General features: G+C 37.9%; 1 protein-coding gene across 2 annotated transcripts; it reads left to right on the forward strand.

Annotated features, from left to right (window-relative positions):
- Positions 1-4,134: 4,134 nt before the first annotated feature.
- On the forward strand, positions 4,135-19,461 carry bc10 (BLCAP apoptosis inducing factor bc10). 2 transcript variants are annotated; one of them, XM_067081541.1, is made up of 4 exons: positions 4,141-4,305; positions 12,882-13,124; positions 15,832-15,923; positions 16,089-19,461. In XM_067081541.1, exons 1-3 carry the CDS (start codon positions 4,164-4,166, stop codon positions 15,873-15,875), a joined length of 429 nt encoding a protein of 142 aa, XP_066937642.1. In that variant the 5' UTR covers positions 4,141-4,163; the 3' UTR covers positions 15,876-15,923; positions 16,089-19,461. The 2 variants fall into 2 exon arrangements, with proteins under 2 accessions (XP_066937641.1, XP_066937642.1); XM_067081540.1 differs by having other exon boundaries at positions 4,135-4,305; positions 15,832-19,461.
- Positions 19,462-20,356: the final 895 nt, after the last annotated feature.

The following is a 20,356-nucleotide window of genomic DNA, read 5'->3' on the forward strand; positions in this document are numbered from 1 at the left end:
GTTTAGGCCTATGGTCTTTGTGTGACTCACCAGACTACTGACACTGCATGTCTAAACCACTGAAAAGTCTTTCTACACATATATAACACAGCCAACGGCTGGTGTCATTGCACTAGCTGTTAAATCTTAGAACCTTCACGTTCGTCCTGACGACTTTTCTTAAAATTTTGTTACTTAAGATTTGACATTTAATATCGAATACGTTGTATTATTCTTCAAATATTCCTGTATATGCATGTAATAAATTAATATGTGTGTCTTGGATTACATTCGGCCTAATGGGACCATATAAATATATAAGCCCATCGGTAATATATAAATATGTTTGAAGATGTTTGCATTTGATTCAGAACAGATGTCCTTATTCTCTCTCTCTCTCTCTCTCTCTCTCTCTCTCTCTCTCTCTCTGACTGATAAAGGCACATATGGTACACGTTGTAGTTGAAGATTTTGATGGATTTTCCCGTTATTTGCCGTCTGGGTTCATAAATCGGCCAAAGTACAGTATTTAATTATAGCACTGGTCTAAATTAATGATGAAAAGTCGTGGGAATTCAATACACAATTACCTATTAGTTGAATTTTGTGGTTAAAGCAAAATCGTAAGTTGATTATTTAGAAAGAATACTTGATTATTATTATTTCTTTTGATTTTAGACTTAATGAAACTTGGTTTTCACGCACTGATTCATATTATACGATAGAAGCATAACAAAGATGTTTCCTATATCTTAAAGTGAGGTCTCCTACTTCGAAACTGATGGCGTTCATTAGCCTTGGTGTTTTAAAAAGGGAAGTAAGGATGTAACGGGCCTAAGGCTTTGAGAAGGAAAGTCGTAAAGGATGAACCTAAAAGTTTAAACCATGGTAGGAGACACATTATGTTCAATCTATACAGGATGGCAAATTAACGGTTTCTTTTATCAAAAGGATGTTTCAGGGAGCAATTAAACACGGGATATGCACTGTTTGCTTGTTCGAAATAAACAATGTGAGGGTTATGATAATCTGTGTGTGCTTTAGATTTAAAAAATGAAAATCAATGTGCATAAAATTTATGGTCTCGCGTGTGGCAAATTCTTGAATTATGTCATCGAATTTCAATGCCTTCACAACTTGCTTGTCTATACGTAACAGAAATGAGGCGTTCAAATCATAGACATTAGATAGAATATCTATGGTTCAGACTACGCTGATCCATAGCTTACCGCAAAATTACGGGCCTAAAAAATGAAGGTCTAATTATTATAGCCTAATTATCCTACTGGATCGTCCGACCTTGTAGTGAATCATCAACTGTCAGTTTTGACATTTTTGAGGATAAGCATTCGATGTTGATTTGCCATATATATCCTGAAAAAATAAATATCCTCTTAACAACTGTCACAACTTTCGGAAAGAAAGTCTTTGATATGGATGGCTTTCATGTTTTATATAATTATATGAGTATAGTCCTCTGTAAACACGGGTGTTATATTCTTCTTCTTGGTTTAAGAATGGCTTGGTTATGGAGCTCACTCCTAAAATTCATCTGTGGGCACACTATCCTTCTGGGATATAAACAAAGAACGTGTAATTACTTTTGCTCTCGCCATGAATTTATTTTGTATTGCACATATTTCCATGTATTGTGATAGATTTTATCTTCATTGTCTTTTTTTCTCTATGGTACTAGGTTTTTTTTTTTTTTTATTACGGTATTCTCGAGTTTCCAAGCATATTCTGCTCATTCTTTCCTGTTCTAGTTTCATAGATCTGAACAGATGACCTTTTGGCAAAGGTCGTCTCTATATTTCCCTTTATAAATTTGCTTCAAACTTGGCATATTTGGTCTACATTATCAGCACTGTTAGTTTTCATTATTCAATTTCTCTTCACCAATATAGGTTATTTTTATTTACCGTTATCAGTACTTCATCTCTAAAGTATCACTTCCTTAGGACGGCTCCTTGCTTACTGCTGACGCTAAACTTAATTCCTTTGAAATGAAATGCCGTGCTGTACTTTATGCTTGAGGCGACTGTGTGGTATGTCAGGGTTTCCTTCTCTCTCTCTCTCTCTCTCTCTCTCTCTCTCTCTCTCTCTCTCTCTCTCTCTCTCTCTCTCTCTCTCTCTCTTCACCATAACCATACTCTACAGGCGCTGAGCTATAGACGTTTCAGGAATATGCCTGCTGGACCAGAAGTAGACGTTACGCAATCCTGGTCAACTCGGGCAGTCTGGAAATATCTCGAAAGAGCAGTTTACGTAAAACCGTTAAGGAAATCTTGGTTAACACATGTTTCTTCTAAATAAACTTAAGTATGAGATATACGTATGCCATGAAAATGTTTTTGGACCCAAAGGGACAATTAAAATATTCATCTATTACGCTGCAGTGCTTTTATAAGTATAATTGTCTCATATGGGTTTCCTTTGTTATAGTGTCTGAAGTTACTCTCTATAGGCTATCATAAATATTTAACACTGAATTGGATTCCTTGATTTTACGGTTTATTGATAATATTATGACGTATTTATAGAATTTTTATTATGGCAAGTTCATAAGAGCAGGGAATTCTTGTGTGTCTGCCACGTCACATTTTTCTTTACGCTGTTTTCAAATGCTTATAACTAACAATCAGCCTTGCAGCACATCTTGGGGTATTGATTTTCTGCCAGTCCTGTTGTGTTTACAAGGAATGCCATCTTACATGCATGTACAATAGTGTACGTGTGGTAACATGATCGATAGACTGCTACTTTTCCATGACTGTAATTCAGAGAAATTGGATTTGGCGTCACAGGACCTTTCATGAGTTTTAGTAGGAGTTTGGAGCCACTTATGGCAAACAATGGGAGTTTGATACAGAAATGGGCCACAATGATGATTGAAAACTGAACACATTCAGTAGTAAGATTCATAAAAATTCTACATTCTTGAGGACCACAACCTAGCATTTGGATACGTTTATTAAATTATATATATATATATATATATATATATATATATATATATATATATATATATATATATATATATATATATATATATATATATATATAAACACAATTACCTGTAATGTCGTCTCATGAAACCCACCTCTGTTGTTGACAAAAGAATAAAGAGAAGTCACGCTCGAAAATATGGCAAAACAAAGGAATATCTCAACTCCGCGTTATATAGCTATAAAAGAAATGCGTTGTGAGTGTTTATAATTGTACGTTAATGTGTATTCAAGTTACACCTTGAGACGTGTAAAGAAAGCACTCTTTTGCGTCATAGAACAGCCATCTTTGCCGTTGGAATGTTAGACCTTTTTCTCTGTTATGAATGAACGGATCTTTCCTGGGTGGTAAACCCCAAATGTTTTCAAGGGTCTTTATCTATGACTAATATTTAATGAGGGGTCACTATCTTTATGATATTTACAGTCTTTTGTTTAAGTTTTTACGGTCATCCCCAACGGACTTGTACTAAATATGCCACCAAAAGGCGGATAGGACCCGTGGGGTCACTATCCTGAAAAGATCCGAATAAACATGGTAAAAGTTCGTTTCCGGTCCGAAATCCAGTTCCACATGACAAACATATTTTTTCGACAATTTTCTTGCTGTTTTCAATTGTCCCATTCAAGATTTCAACCGAAAATCGTTCGTTGGAAAGTTAACAAACCTCAGGGCGTAAGCACGTTTACGTACAAAATGGGCGCCTACGTGTTTAGTACCAGTCCCTTGGGGATCTACGTAAAATATAAAATAAAATAAAATGATGGTAAATACCATAAACATAATGGTAAATACCATAAACGTAACGGTAAACATCATAACGGCCTAAAGACTTATGGCTGAAACTAACATTATCCATATTATCCATAAACTTAACAGACAGTATAATCGTGACGATAAATAGAATAAAAAAAGAGAGTCTGTCAACGGCAAGGAAACAGAAATGCGAAGGAAACGAACAGTATCCATAAACTTAACAGACAGACAGTATAATCTTAACGATGGCAAATAGAATAAAAAGTAAAAAAAAAAGTCTGTCAACGGCAAGGAAACAGAAATGCGAAGGAAACGAACATTGTCCATAAACTTAACAGACAGACAGTATAATCGTAACGACGGCAAATAGAATAATAAATAAAAAGAAGCCTGTCAACGGCAAGGAAACAGAAACAGAAATGCGAATGCCCCGCCACTCGCCAGGTGCTGGTGTTCCTGCTGGTGGTGGTGGTGGCGGTGCTGCCATCTGCAGAGCGCCCGTGACATGGAATCATGTTTTGGTCGACAACAACAGTCTAGGCCTATATTTCCATGACGGAGGTGAGCCACTAGTTCTGCTTCCTCCGCCGACGAGAAGCCTTTGTCCTTGCCTCCTTCGGTGATTCCGTGCCAGCGGGACGCCCCTGCAGTGATTATTATAGCAGCTGTTGGTGTTAGCGAGACGTTCCGTCTCTTGTGGGGAGCGAAGGAGCCCTTCGGGGAAAGGAACAGCAAGCGAGCAACCTTTTGCATTCACTTCCCCCGGGGGCGGGCGACTTCTAGGCCTACGCTGAAGAGGAAACTTCGTCCGTAAATGTTTTAGGCGGTCAGGGCGTGCGTCAGTGACGCCCCTCCGCGTGCTGTCGTTTATTTTGGGGGCGTAAATCGTGAATTCTTTTCGTAACGTGGGGCATCGGGCACCTTGATCAGTTAACTTTAAACTTTTTAAAAAGCCGTAAATTGGGGGCAGTTGTGTGGGTATTTGACTGGGGCAGTTGTGTGGGTATTTTGGGGCAGTTGTGTGGGTATTTGACTGGGGCAGCAGCAGCAGCAGCAGGCAGCCCACTGGCCTTGATAGGGTATAAATCTACGTGGGTAGAGTTCGCTCGGCCCTTGCTTCGTGCCTTTGCTTGTCTTTAAAGTATATTGCATTTTAAGGTTATTGCTTTCATTATTAATATATATATATATATTCTTATTTCAGCGTAGGCCTAAGCTAGTTCTTAGTTTTGGCGAATTTTGAAACCATGATTTAACTGTATTTAAAAATTTTAGTGAATTTATTGGACATAAAGCTGAATCATTGACAGTATTGACCAGATTATTTGCCTTGGCTAGTTCTAAGTTTGGGTGAATCTTGAAGCGGTGATTTACCTGCACTTGAAAATTTAAAGGAATTTATTGGACATTAAGCTGAATCATTGACAGTATTGACCAGATTATTTGCCTTGGCTAGTTCTTAATTTGGGCAAATTTTGAAACCATGATTTAACTGTGCTTGAACATTTAAAGGAATTTATTGGACATAAAGCTGAATCATTGACAGTATTGACCAGGTTATTTGCGAAAGGTGCCCAAAAATCTTGTTTGCTGAGCCTGAACTAGCCTGGTTTGCTAAGCCTGAACTAGCCTGGTCTGAAGTGACCTAACCTTAACAAATATAATGTAATGATTATTTTGAGTATTATATGTTAATACATATGCCTTAACAGTAATCCTATAGTTTAGGGGTCCAAATTCACTGCTCCATTGTGTTTAAGTATTTCTTTCCTATTTTCAATTTTTCCCCATAGAGGGGGTTAGTGCTATCAGTGCACCTCATGTGGTGCACTGTAGGCATTACTTAGGGTCTCTGCAGTGTCCCTTCGGCCCCAAGCTGCAACCTCTTTTATTCCTTTTACTGTACCTCCTTTCATATCTTTCTTCCATCTTGCTATCCATCCTTTCTCGATAGTGCAACTGCAAGGTTTTCCTCCTGTTACACCTCTCAAACCTCCTTTACTCTCAATTTCCCTTTCAGCACTGAATGACCTCAAGGTCCCAGTGCTTGGTCTTTGGCCTAAATTCTATATTCTTTTCCTTCAGTTTCTTCTTTCAACAGATCTGCAAACAGAAGTATATTTGCTAAAAAAAAATTGCAGTTTATCTGGTTACAGAGGCTGAGATTTAAGATTTTCTCAAAATTCTATGGGTCCGTATCCCCCAAGACATGTTTTCGTTTATGTTCCCCCTCTATTCCCCCTTTTTTTTTTTTTTACAGTCTCTGCTTCTGTAAGCTGATTAACTGCTCATTTTTCCAATGTTTTCCGTGATTTCAATAGATATTTGATAAATCTCTGTGCTGATCTTGACTTTACTATATAATGCAGTGAATATGGACCTCTAAACTGTACGATTACCTCCATAGCTTGGCTATATTATGAAATTATTTTTTGATAAAATTGTTTAGGCTGAGATGCACATATTTTCATCGGCTGGTCGCAGCACGCTGAAAAGGCCAGACATTTCAATGGGTGCATCCCATCCTAACTGTCCTATACTCTGACCTATCATAGGACACGGTATCTTGACCCTAGGCACCTAATGAGACATCGTGCATAACGGAATGACATTCATATTACCTTAGGTTTTCCGGATCTTTCCTAGAGAGTGACCCCAAGGGTTTAAATCTTTATGTATCCACTTTTGCGGCTTCTTTAGTACGAGCCCATTGGGGATGACCATAAAAACTTAAATGACTGTAAATATCATAAAGATAATGACCTCCAAGAAATATTAGCCCTACTGTAGGTAACAACCCCCGAACTTTGCCGGGGGCCCACTGACTAGGAAATATTTGGTTTTCCTTGTATTGGCCTACAGTATAGGCTATTCTAAACATTTGAAAACTTTCTTAAAAGGCAAAACCTTTGTCAAGTTGTCCATTTCAGTTTTTTAAGTCCAAATACAGGCAGTCCCCAGTTTATAATGGGGGTTCCGTTTTTATGCTGCGTCGTGTACCGAAAAATCGTCAAAAATCTTCAAAAATCCTAAGAAAACCTGAGTTTTAATGCTTTGGGTGTACAGTATTGAAAATGATGTAAACTGCATTTTTATTGAGTTTTTCATAAAAAAAAAAATCCAAATATTGATTATTCTGCTGTTTTGGAGCCATATTTCTTCCGTCAGATCGCCGTACGACGCGTCGTAACCCCAGAACATGCGTCGTAAACTGTGAAATAATTTCTGATGAATATACTTGAAAAGCCTCGGAACATCGTAAGCCGGACCCGTCGTAAACCCGGGACTGCCTGTGGTTATCGGCAATCTAGTTTTATGGCCTTTGTCTTGACAAAAATTGTTGATTTTCGATGCCGATTTCCACTTATTGATGCAGATATTCGGGTTTTGGCTCCAATACGTACCCAACAGAGATGCTGATACCAGGTTATCGGTGCCGAAAATCACCGATTTTCGCTTGTTGTCATGCTGTTGGAACAGAACCCCTGCCAATAACCGGGGACTGCCTGTAGTTTGCTCTTGTGTTCACTATTGATGTTCAAAGGTAAGATTCTTTATAATAATAATAATAATAATACAGGCCGTCCCCGGTTATCGGCGAGGGGTCTGTACTGAGGGTGTGATGATGACCGAAAATTGGCAATTTTCGGGGTTATCAGCGCCGATTTTTGGTTATCGGCGGCTCTGTTAGGTATGTAATGGCGCCAATAGACGGAGATTGGCGATTTTTGGCGCTGAAAATTGCTGATTTTCATCTCTAGACAAGCGCTGTAAAAATGGATCGCCGTTAACTGAGCCCGCCGATAACCGGGGACTGCCTGTGATAATAATAATAATAATACAAAGGAAATACCCTATAGTGTGTAGACTACACACAGATTGAAAACTCGTAAAAATCCTTGACTGTAGCCAAGTAAAAAGTTACATTTAAGAAATGAAACACGTAGTAGTTCCTATGGGAATACAAACTACTGCCTTCTGTGTGTGTTTTACTCAGCGGTGTGCTAGAATCGCCTGTTGAAACCGAGATAATTCTAAGGAAGAGCTCCGCATGAAGATATTGTTTATCAGTGAAATTTTTTGGCAATATGGGAAAGGGTGTATATGATGTAGTGTGGGTGAGATAATTTGAGTATTTTACTAAATGTGAGAAATTTACTGTATTTTGTTTTGTTTTACGTTATTTCCAGAGGGCCTGGTACCAAACATGGCATTCAGCATCTGCATAAAAACAAACAGGTGGTAAATTTCTCACGTTATTTTGGCAAGTTTTTCAAGTCATCCCATTGTTGCTGCATCATGTACACCCTTTTTTATATTAAAAAAATTTCATTAATAAAAAATATCTCCATGCCGAGCTCTTCCTTAAAATCACCGAACTTGGTAACAGGTACAGTAAACCCCCCGTATTTGCGGGGGATGCGTACCCCGCCTTTCCGCGAATAGCTAAAATCCGCGAATACTTAAAATCCCTCTAAAAACACTTAGAACTGCCTATTTTGATAGTTCAAACACAAAAAAATCTCTAAAAATGCTTAAACCTGAGTATTTTAATAGTTTTATCACAAAAAAGTGCATGTAGTCATGAAAAGATATGAAAATACAGTAATTAGTGAGTATTTCTCAGTGAAAAATGCCGCGGATGGGTGAATTTTCCTCGAATATTGTGTATATACGTTCCACAGAGAAATCTGCGAATAGGTAGAGTCCACAAATCGTGAGAACGCGAATACATGGCGGATTTACTGTAGATGGTTTAATGGGTGGGAAAACCCTAGTCACCTGCTGTCATCCAGCTCTTTTTCTTTGGCTGCCATCGTGTATGCACTTCTGGCTGCATTCTGTGCTGGGTTTTGTGGTGCCTCTACTGGAAGGAGTTCTGACCAAACCCCATGAGATTGGGATTGAGCCAGGGAGTGGAAGCAAGGTGCATCTTCCCCTCGTGGGAAAGGTTACAGCCTGTGCCTGTAGGGATCCTATTGGTTCAGGCAGCCCTAGTCTTCCAAAACCTCATCAGGCCAAGATAGAGCAGCACGGTTACACATTATTTCACACATTCTTGAGTGTAATAATCTCGAGGAGGCCACCTTGGTTCTACACCTATCTCCAGTATTGTCAGTTGAGTTCACCTTCAGGTGCTCTGTGAAATGAGGAAGTCAGGTTGCCCTGGTCCCAGGTTGCTTGTGGTGCCTTTGATGAAAGGAATGCTCCGCCCTGTGGGTCAGGGCGTCTATTGTTGTCCCTCGTGGCATGTGTGCTATAGGAGATTTTGTATGTGGGGGGATGCAAAGACCACTCACCTTTTGTTGGAATCATCAGTCTGCAGACTGACTACTGTGATGACTTCCCCGAGGGGACACTTTGTCAAGAAGGTGCTTCTTTCTCAGCTGCTGAGATTAATGCCATGGAGTCTGTTGCTGTGGTTTCTCTCTAGTCTACCTCATGATAACCTTTGGATGAACTTATTGGCAGACTCTGCTATGACAGATTTCTCATCTCAGGGTGAGAGGACAAACTTCAGGAAGTTCTCAGAAGGAAGGGTACTGACCTTTCTAGCACACCAGAGTTGCATGTTTTTGGGAATTCTTTTACAGTATTGTGGCGGAGGGACATGGTTGCAACCCTCTTCTTCAAACAGGTCTCCCAGGAGAGAGCCCCGCAGGGGGGGTAGGGCAGTCAGTGCACCTCATGCGGTGCAATATAGGCATTACTTAAGGGTCTTTGCAGTGTCCCTTCGGCCCCTAGCTGAACCGCTTTCATTCCTTTTACTGTACCTCCATTCATATTCTCTTCCTTCTATCTTACTGTCCACCCTCTCCTAACAATTGATTCGTAGTGCAACTGCAAGGTTTTCCTCGTTACAGCTTTCAAACTTGTACTGTCGATTTCCGTTTCAGTGCTGAATGGCTTTAGTTGACCCAATGCTTGGCATGTAGGCCTATGCCTAAAATCTATAAATCAATCAATCAATCCCAGGAGAGAAGGGAAGAATGGGGTCTTGGGACAGGAGCAAATGCCAGCTTGGCTTTGGCAATGGTCCTTGATCGCTTGTCATCTTCTGAGAAGCTCTACCAAGAAAAGGTAACAGGGAGGGTATAGCTTGTTGGGAAGACAAAGCCCTCTTTGCAAGAGCTCCATTAAACACTCTCCCTGTGGGAATGCACTGGTTCATAAATGCATGAAAGGAGGCTTGAGGCACACACCTGGATGTCTCATTCATTTTAGGAGTGTGGCCAAAAGACAATTTTTCTGCATAACATTTTGGAGATGCAGGCAGCACGGTTAGTGGTTCAAGCGTTGCAGGATCAGTTGATAGTTCACTTGGTAGCACTGATGAGCAACAGTACAACTATACAGTACAGTCTACACGTTAAGTTAAGTCGCGGCGACTAGACTTCTTGCAGTTTTCATTTCATGCCTAGGATTGCTGTAATTTGGAGTACAAGAAGTTTGGTCTTGTATGAGCTGCCTAAAATAACGACTTGGTAACTCACCAGGAGTTCCACTGGCAGCTCAGTTACATAATTGCCACCGAAGAGGAAGGTTTCATTGCTCAAGGTCTCTGCATCCCCGCCACTTTTTTACATGTGTTTCTGGGGCATTTACCCAGTTTTTGACCAAGTTGGATGGCCAGGAGGGTTGCTTCTAAGAAGGATATCATCGCTGTGATTGCATTGTATAAATAATCATGCAATCAAGGAAATATCCACCCAAACCGGCGAGAATGTGCGTGTTTGCCAGAGGCTAGTGAAGCAGCTCGTGAAAGAAGGGTGGATAATTTGCCAACACCACGTCTAAGGTCTGGACGCCCCAGATTAATTTCCCCAGGATCCATGAAAGAGATTTCTCTACAGGTGAAGACCAACCCTGTCGAGAAATCCCTTTCGTTGGCTTTTCCCCTTGGCTTTGAGGCATTTATTGGTTGAATGCACCAGTCTTGGGGATCTGAGGAATTGACGCCTTGCTCAGGCTTGAGGTGAATCTTATCCTCTTTGGGTTTCTTGGAGAGGTTGCTGTATACGATGCCAGTGGTATTTTTAGCTCTATCAAAAAAGGTTGGCCTTTGGAAGAAATCTAGTCTTTAATTCTGTTGTTTTATTTTTGTATGGAGCTCTAAGTGGTTTTAAATTAACTAGAATCAATTGTTTATTTGAATTTTTGTTTTCTAAGAAATGTTATCTGCGTGAATGACCCTGGTAGTCACGATGCCAAGTAACTTCTAGTCGTTATTCATTCATTAGCAGTGCTTTGCCCCATAACCAGTTCAGAATGACACCACACAAATTAAAATGAGTGAAAAATTGTTTCCCAGTGGACATGAACATTATATTATGGTTGCACGAGTCATCAGGTGTTTCCAGACATCTAAATGGAGGCATTCATATTTGGTCTTCAATAAAAGAAATAAATACGGGAAAATACTTTTTGATGGTCAAAGTCTTACCATTGACAAAGGTATGGAGAATGAATGATTTACAACAGTTGCAAAACCTAAAATCAAGGTGGAAGATTTCACTGCTGTCGTGCATCTATGTACAGCACTGGATGTGGAGATCCTTGTAAGTTCAGTAAGGAAAAGCGTGCATTGGCCAAAATTAAAAACATATTATAATGGTTTGTGAAGTTCTGTAAAGATTAAAAGGTGTTGGGTAAAATTAAAAGTATTTTGATGGAATATTTTCATGCAATTACTATAATTCCTATTCGTACCCAAGTGAATCTTATTCACAATTGAAACATTCCTTCTCGTATTAGAACTTAATCCCCCCGTGGTAATGCACATATAATTCTTACCAATCTCTATCTTTTCTTCCAAAAATTATGCCCACGCCCTTTAAAATCATAAACACACAAAAATGTATGGGACCATGCCACCTATTATGCAGCATACTGATGGTTCCAGAGCTGCCCAAGGTGTGCAGTTTAAGGCTACATCCTGTAATAGAAGATTGTACAGCGGACCCGTGCTTATTTGCGGTTCTGGATTCGCAGCTTTGCCTATTTGTGGATTTTTCTGTGGAACATACATACAGTGGACCCCCTGTATTCAAGGGGTTAGGTACCGCAACCACCCGCGAATACCGGAAGGCCGCAGTATATTGGAAGCCCTCTGAAAATGCTTATAACTATGTATTTAATAACTGGAACACCAAACACCCCTCTAAAAATGCATATAACTGCCTATTTTCACAGTATTTTTGTGGCTAAATGCATTTAAAAAAAAAAAGTTAGTCATAGAAATACAGTAACATGAAAATACGTACAGTAATCAGTGAATATTTTCCGATGAAAAAATCTGTGAATTACCGAATTTTCCGCGATATATTGAAAAATGCGTTCCACAGAAAAATCAGTGAATGACTGAATCCACGATTGCTGAACCATGAATAAGCAGGGGTCCACTGTACACATTATTCACAGAAAATTCGCCTGTTCGCAGTATTTTACATAGAGAAATATTCACTTACTGTATTTTCATATTTTTGTGACTGAATGCATTTTTTGTGATAAAACTATTAGAATACTGAGGTCTAAGCATTTTTAGAGGGGTTTTTTGGTGTTTGAACTATCAAAATAGGCAGTTATAAGCGTCATTAGAGGGGTGTCAAGTATTTGCGGAGTTTAGCTATTTGAGGGAGTTGTGGTACGCATCCCCTGCAAATACTGGGAGTCGACTATAATGCATTTCTCATTGTCTTGTAATGCTTCTGTTTAAAAAGTTGAATTATCAACCATATTTTTTAAAAATTATTCCTGTAATTCAGCATTCATTGCATGAATTGCAAGGGGACGAAGAAAAATGGTGGATGACGGCCCATAAAACTATTTAAAGCAGCCACAACTGCATCTTTTATGGTCAGATCAAACAACTGCAGCATTGCCGTAAACGAGCAGCATTACAAATATTAAGTAAAGAGCAAACTTATGGAAATGTGAATCTGATTGGATTTCATTAGTAGCTTTTTAAAAGTTATATTGTAAGATTTTGTCCTCATCTCTCTCAGTTCAGGAATGAATCCTGAGGGCCAGCCTGATTAGAGTGGAGTAGTTTTAACTTGGTGTTTTGGATGAAATGCAATAACGATGATGAACTTGTGAGAGTGCTTTTATCCGAGAAGTCTGTCCTTTCTTTTCAGTTAAATCGTGCACCAAGACGATGTACTGTCTCCAGTGGCTTATCCCTGTACTGTTAATTCCAAAGCCAGTTCCTGCTGGTCTTCTTCATAACCATGTGGTATTTATGGTACTCTATCTGACGGGATTCTTCCTGGAACGCAAACCATGTACCATATGCTCGTTGGTGTTTTTGGCAGCAGTGACCGTCTTATGTTATTCGGGAATTGGAAACTGTCTTTTGTGGCCTACTACAGAGTGCAATGGTAAGTACTCGATACCTTTTTTTAAGTTATAATAAAATTTTCAGTGACTGATGGCCTCTGTCATGTTAGTTTTAAACTGGGATGTCTAAGTTTGAAACTGATAAGTGGTTAGGTTTTCATCTTATTTTAAATTCCCGTTGTCTCTCACTCACAATCGTAGTTTTATGAGATTGCCATACATTACATCTCAAACAGTTGACAGGGAAAACAGTAGATTCCATAGTAATGAGATTGTGCTCTCCCCTACTTATCAAAATAGCTTAAAAACAATTAGGCAAATCTTAGTGACTTCGTTACATTGAACTTAAAAACAAGTAGGCAAATCTTTGTGACTTCATTGCATTGAACCACTGTGAGGTGTGGCCATAGTTCTTGCAGTTACATTTCAAAACCTTCAAATGCCATATGTGTTCATGGGGATATTTATAGGCATGGATTTGGGAACTACTGTAGGTGTAATTTACAAGTTTGTGATGGATTTCAGTAAATTTTGGTTTATTCTTTTTTCGAAATATAGTGTATGCCAAACTTTACATGAGATAGTAGAATTGGATTTTTACATTAAGAAAGATTACAAGAAATGTAGAAGTGGTGAAAGTTTCAAAGCCATGAAATGTCTAAAGGCTTTTAAAAACTGATCAAGAGGCTTTGATATCTTTTATCAAGTTTGAAATAAAGAAAATGAAAATGCATTGGGACAGTGTGCATATCTGAATGGAAAAAGAAAGTGGAGAAAAGTAGTAATTTAGAAATCATATCGTTGATCTTCTGAATAATGATAATAATAATATAGGAAGAGAGATGAGCTCTTCGATACAGATTTCAGAAAGTAACAGGAGTAATCAGTTACAAGCCATCCACCTGATATTGCGGTAGGAGGGTTTAAGATGGCTGTGAGAAGAACTGCCTATCATCCAAAAGTTTGTAGTTGGTAAAATGAGAGCCTGAAGAGTTGAAAACTTAAACTAACATTCAAGGTGACTTGGATTGAGCTGTTCACTTTCCCCCAGAAATAGAAAAATAGCCGGAACGGGGAAAAGCCTATGAGGATGGTGCAAACGTTAACCGTAGTGCAGCTTCCAAAGTCCAGATCCTGGTGTCCTTTGCAGCAAAGAAAATATTGCTTAAAGCAGAGCTGTTCAACTTTTCATGGTTAAACAGATATGCTTACATTTTCAGAAGTCATTGCCTCTTCCTCTGCGTGGGCTTTTTAATACGCAGTATTTCTTGATGACTTGCTATATTGGCCTTTAATAACCTGAACCTTCAAGTTGGAAAATGTTTAGTTTCTATGCTAGATCAGTTCGCAAATAATGATTATTCTGGACCTAGTTTGGATGTTGCATCCCAAATATAAAATAGTAAAAGAAAAAGTTAAATCCACCAAAAGTTGGCCTTAGTTTCAGTCTTCAAGATGAATATATATTATATGTACAAACAATTAAGTGTTGGAAATGTAATGTTAAAAGTAATGCATAAAATATAACCTAATGCACAGGAATATGTAGAGTAACTTTTAAATGGAAAAGAAATAATGGGATAATTTTGTTGCATAGTGTACCGGGAGGGATTAAGAAAGTGGCTAAAGCACATTTTAAATAACAGGTTTTGATGTAGGAAAAACATATTTTTGGTAGCTACTGTGAGTCCTCAAAGGATATTTTTTCCAAAAACCAGACCCCTCTCAAAAGGGGGCCGTAGAGAAGATGGGGTTCGAGTTTAAACATTGTTTGTGTAAACTTTTCTATGTACTGTACTTATTTATTTTATGGTGGCTTAGGAAAGGAGGGATTTAAATGGTGGCTGATCTGGGGAGCCACCAGAGAAGTTTTAACGAAACCTGGGAGTGGTAGTCGACAGACTCCAGTCAAAAGTTTTCCTGATAAATAGGAACAAGTCCAGCAAATGTTTTCTGAGACAAGGACTTTGTTGGGATACTCTTTGCAGCTGGCTTTCTCTTCCCAACACCACTCAGCTAGTATAAGGAAGGACCTGAGAAGGTTCCTTGTACAGCCCAGCTTTTCCAGGCCTGTTATAGTTTCTATTTGTGGTAGATCTAACCTTGAGATTGCAACTGTAGGATGTAAAGTGTGTGTGTGGCTCTCACCTGCCAGGAAAAGGCTTTGCAATTGCCGTCATCTAAGATTTGGAAGATAATCCATTTATGGACCTGGAAGGGTTCCCTGGCAAAAGGGTTGACTAGACTTCTCCGTCTAAGATTGGGAAGATATTCCATTTATGGACCTGGAACGGGTCTCTGTCAAAACGGTCGACTTACTTCTCTGTCGGTACGAGTGATAATAGATATGGATGCCTCCTCGACAGGTTGGGTAAGCCTTTGGGAGGATCATCAGGTAGCGGGAAGATGGTCACTTGTTCTGAGGGAGTGTCATTCTAGAATAAATGTATCTTTGATCAGGTTTAGAAGAAGTTAAGGATTTTGTGAAAACCATCATTGGTCATTAGGGAGAAGATGAAAGAAGGCACAGTCATAGAAGTAACCGATATTCTAAAGTAATGAATTTAATGAATATTGGTACCAAGCATGATTAAAATAACCAGAGGATCTCTCTTTCCTTAATACCATTTATATGCTTAACTTTTATTCAGAATTTATGATCTCCATGTGGCCATAATCTTTCATTCATAACTTGAGTGTCATTTTGTGTCATGCGGAGAAAGTTTTGACTTGGTTATCTGTTTTCAGGCGAAGGAAACGGGTCCAATGAACTTTGTAGCGGTGATGGATGACCATCCGGCACGAGAGGTGTTGATCTTGGGGAGAAAGAATGGGGTTAAGTAGGTTATTTTACTTTTATTTGATGGTTAACTTTGATTTTTTTGGTGGCCTGCTTATGAACATGTATGAATGAGTATTTATGTATATATACTTGTTTGTATACATGCACATATTTAAATATATATGTGTGATATACATACATCGTATATGGGTATGTATTTCAGGATAGATTGGAAAAACCCTGTGAACTCGAGAAGTAAATACCTTGGATGAAGGAGGTTTTTATATTCACAATGTTTTGTGAGTATTTCTAGTATTACACAAAAATTGTAATTATGTAGATTTTTCTTATCTAGGGCTCTTTTAGTTCCATTCACTGTATGGCCATTCTTAAACAACTCATTCCTGCCCTTTCTTCAGTACTGTATTTTGTCTCTAATCAAAAGTTTTTAATGAGAAAATCACAGAAATACAAGTCTATTATAATTTAGGTGAAGCACTGATTGGTTATACACTCATTATTCATATGGTTGAGAGTAACAAGAAGATTTGTGAAGAAGCTATTTTTAAGAGTGAATATTTCCACTTGTTAAAGGCCTTGAGGAATGGGTATTTCTGAGTTTTGTTTTTCAGCTTTGCTGTGGTGCATAATCTGTTGAAAAAGTTATCTTTGTGGGAGTGTAAATTGTATATATTATGTACATTAAGTTGGACATTGAATTGAGGTGCCTTTAAAGTACTGTTCTGGTTAAAAAAAAACCTTGTTTGTACAGACGTGATTTGACTTCCTTTGTTGCATTACATTTTTATCCTAATGTGAATATATGGCAGTTGTTACTTCAGTATTCATTTTATATATGCAAATGTTGCTCGGTGTCTTCTCACATTGGTTTGAACTTTTGGTAGATGTTCATGATTCAACTTCCATTATGTTTTGTAATATGAGTGACCTTCTCAATTTTTGCCCTTAATGCCTTTGCTAACAATGATTCCTTTTGGATATTAGATAATAGTTTGACATCCACTCCCCCAGAGACTAGAAAGTTGAAACGAGTGGGTAAACTTTCCCCTTTTCCAAGTTGTGGATTTGACCATGGTTAAAAAAATTGGTAAAATTTTGCATTGCTAGGTGATTTGTGCAATGCCTTTCCATTTTTCATATCATAAGTAAGATTAAGGGTAGTTTTTTTATGTCAAAAGTGTAGTGAATGGCATTTTATTCATTTTTCTTGCCAATGAGAACCTTTATATCTAGTACAGCGCTGCAGATATACCAGTGTTTGATAGGATATGGATGTACAGTAGCCATGTATTTTGTACTTTGTTATATATTCCTATGAGAATTTGAAAATTTTTATGGAGTATGCACTAATTTTTAAGTGAGAACTCAGACAGCTTAATGGTGTTCTAAAAGACCATGGGTAGTATATGGGCAATAAGAGCATTTAATGACAAACTCCCAGTCATTTTCCCCTAACGTAATGGACTAGTGAACTTGGTATAAAGATATGAAAGCATGAGCAATGTCCAGATTTTTAATACGAATGTGCATGAACCTTTAAGGGATATAAACGTACGAAATTATGGTACTTGACATTTTAAGTTTACAGTTAAAAAAATTCTGGTATGCAATTTTTCACTTCAAACATGATCAATCCATCCGTCAAACAGATGTCAGTAATGGACGTTAGTGATGGCAATAACAAATCTATTTTGTATGTATGAATGATATGTGTATATACTTGTATATACAGTATATATATATCCTCTTGTGCTCATGATTGGTATTTAATATGCATTTATAATCACAGCAGCTGGTTATTATTTGTGAGCTGTAAAAACTTGATCAAAAAGTCTTTTGTTGGAAGGAAATTACAGCAGGTCTGCCATCCTGGATACATTTTTGTAAATTAATAGTTCCATGATATTTTCACCTCGTTTCATTCGGAAATTGATTAATTGTGCATTGAAAATATATATAGCATGGTTTTTGCTTTATCTCAGAACATGAAAATAGTTGATAATAGAATATTAATAACAGATAATTGAAGGTCAGATAGTTTTGTGATCATTCTCTTCTGCATATATTATGCCCTTCATGGTATTAGTATGTCTGTGATGATTTTGGAACCTTACAGCTAATATTATCCCAATAGAATAAACTACTGTGGTGTGCGAAGTTAACGCTATCATCCAGCTTCAGTTTAATGCGATCATACCATGTGATAGTACAAGTCTCAGATTTGTAACGACACTGAGGAAGTAGGTTCCATTACTTGCAACATTTCTTCCTTTCTTAACAGGTTAAGTTTCATAAAACCTACTAGCCTCAGACAGTACAGAAATTGCCGAGATGATTTGTAATTTTGTTGGCTTATAGGAGTGCCAGCCACGGCTCATTTTAAGAAACCTTTCGGCTTGACGAGTCTGATGAGCTAATACCTTTTGCATAAAAAAGAATGTAGTAAATATCTATTTATACTAGGATAAATTTTTGTGGACTGTGTCATCTTTATAAGAAGAGAAGCACTGTTGTTCCCTGGTTCAAGCTGAAGGGCAGAATGGCTAAATGTTCACAGCCCATTACTAAATTGGAAGCAAGTCAAATATTATTGGGTGCTTAGTCCTTGGGCATGTGATTGGTGGAAATTTTCTTTACAAGTGAATTACAAAGACACCTATGCTTCATTGATAGCTTGGGAATAGGTTCCCACAATGCAGATTTTCGTCTTCATGGAGACGAGTGAAATTTGGTTATCAAAATATTAGATTTATTACTTTTCTCTAGATACAGTGCTTTGAAATAAAGAAAAGGCTTAGCTGTAAAATTTCACTGAGATATAAATGTACTTTTACAAATATTTATTGGCAGGTTAGTAGGTATCAGAATTTTACATCCAACTTTCATGTCATAAAACTGTATTAGCAATGTTAGGGATATAATTATATGTGATACTTCTTGTGAAGATATTTTATGCATTTCTTTGAAAATCATTGCAGCACAATGTTTTTTCTCTTTATCTTATGTATAGGGCTAGTGTCTAAAGTTGCATATGTTATCTTCATTATGTGCATGTTTGTATATGCACTGCGCACATGCAAACACACACATCTGTAATAATGAATATAGATTGTAAGATGCAGAAATTTTGAGTATGTCAGTGCTTGTAAAGTTTTGCATTTTTCTTGATGAAAATTTTCAGTAGGGTTATAGCATCCTTCCTTTTATTACTCATGTGATCATATATTTGTAATATCTCGTGTGTATCCTGTATGTTGGAATTCAGGTAAATCTAGTCAGTATCAATATCAAGAGACCTGTTGTAAATATGCTACTGAATTCTCTTGCATTCTGAATATTATGCAGGACTAGATTCGAAGAGCAATACTTAGATTTGGCAAAAAAAAAAAAAAAAAAGGAAAAAGATAAAAAACTTGCCATTTAGCAGACAAATGATTGTTCATGAGGGTTATTGTTACACAACCCTTTGAAAAGTAATTCATTTGCAGCTGTGTTATTACTATTGTATGTGGCTAATTTTAACTGTTGATGGATATCGAGAGTATTTTGTGAATAAATTTTTTATAATGGGGAAATGTTTTGGAATATTTAACCAGTGACTACAAATATAGACAAAGCCGTATATGTCCATACAACAACAAAAATCTCGTAAAGTTAATACTCAGTATTTATGAGTTGTGCATCAATATTATACACATAAATGGGCAGAACTGCAAGTAAACCTCATAATAATTATTAGGGAGTTTAAGCAGACCACAAAGCTAAAATACTTGGCTGGACAGCAATTAAACATTTGTCACTAGAGGAAGCTCCCGATACAGTGCGTCCTTGGCGTACAGCAGAGGATCTGTTCCAGCGCGGCGCTGGAAGTTTATTTCCTCCGCAAATCTGTTTTTCGCCATTATTGCATTAAGTTACAGCACTGTAAAACGCCGTTAACGGCCCTGAAGAAGCACCGGAAGATCGAATCGCTGTGATTCAGTGATGTACTCTACACTTTAGGAGTGAGTGTAAGTGTTTTGAATTAGTACATGCTCACTCCTAAAATTGAAGGAAATGTTGCTATTACTCTTTTCATTCCATTTCTTTCTAATTTCACTTTTCAGGCATTGAGTAATTAGCAAGCAGTGTTTGTGAGTATTGCTCTTAGTTGGTTACATATTCAAAAATTATGAAAACTATTAACCAAGAGTAAGAAGTACACTTGGATACTGCTGCTAAATATTCCTGCTATGCAGTTGTAAGAGTTCACCTTTTCAAGAGCTTTTGTCATCTCTGCAAGTTTTGTGTTTTATATGTAAAGGTATGTTTACACAGACAGTTTGCAGTCCTTTAGTTATACTAAGATGCTGGATGAAAAGCTTTCTGCCTAGTCCAGTCATTCAATAACCCTAAAAGTCTGAACCCCTCCTGCTTATCAAGAGCTCATAGCTCGATGATGATGATGCAACAAGCCTCCATGCTCTCTCA

Source organism: Macrobrachium rosenbergii, chromosome 37, assembly GCF_040412425.1.
Source record: "Macrobrachium rosenbergii isolate ZJJX-2024 chromosome 37, ASM4041242v1, whole genome shotgun sequence".
Lineage (NCBI taxonomy): Eukaryota > Metazoa > Arthropoda > Malacostraca > Decapoda > Palaemonidae > Macrobrachium > Macrobrachium rosenbergii.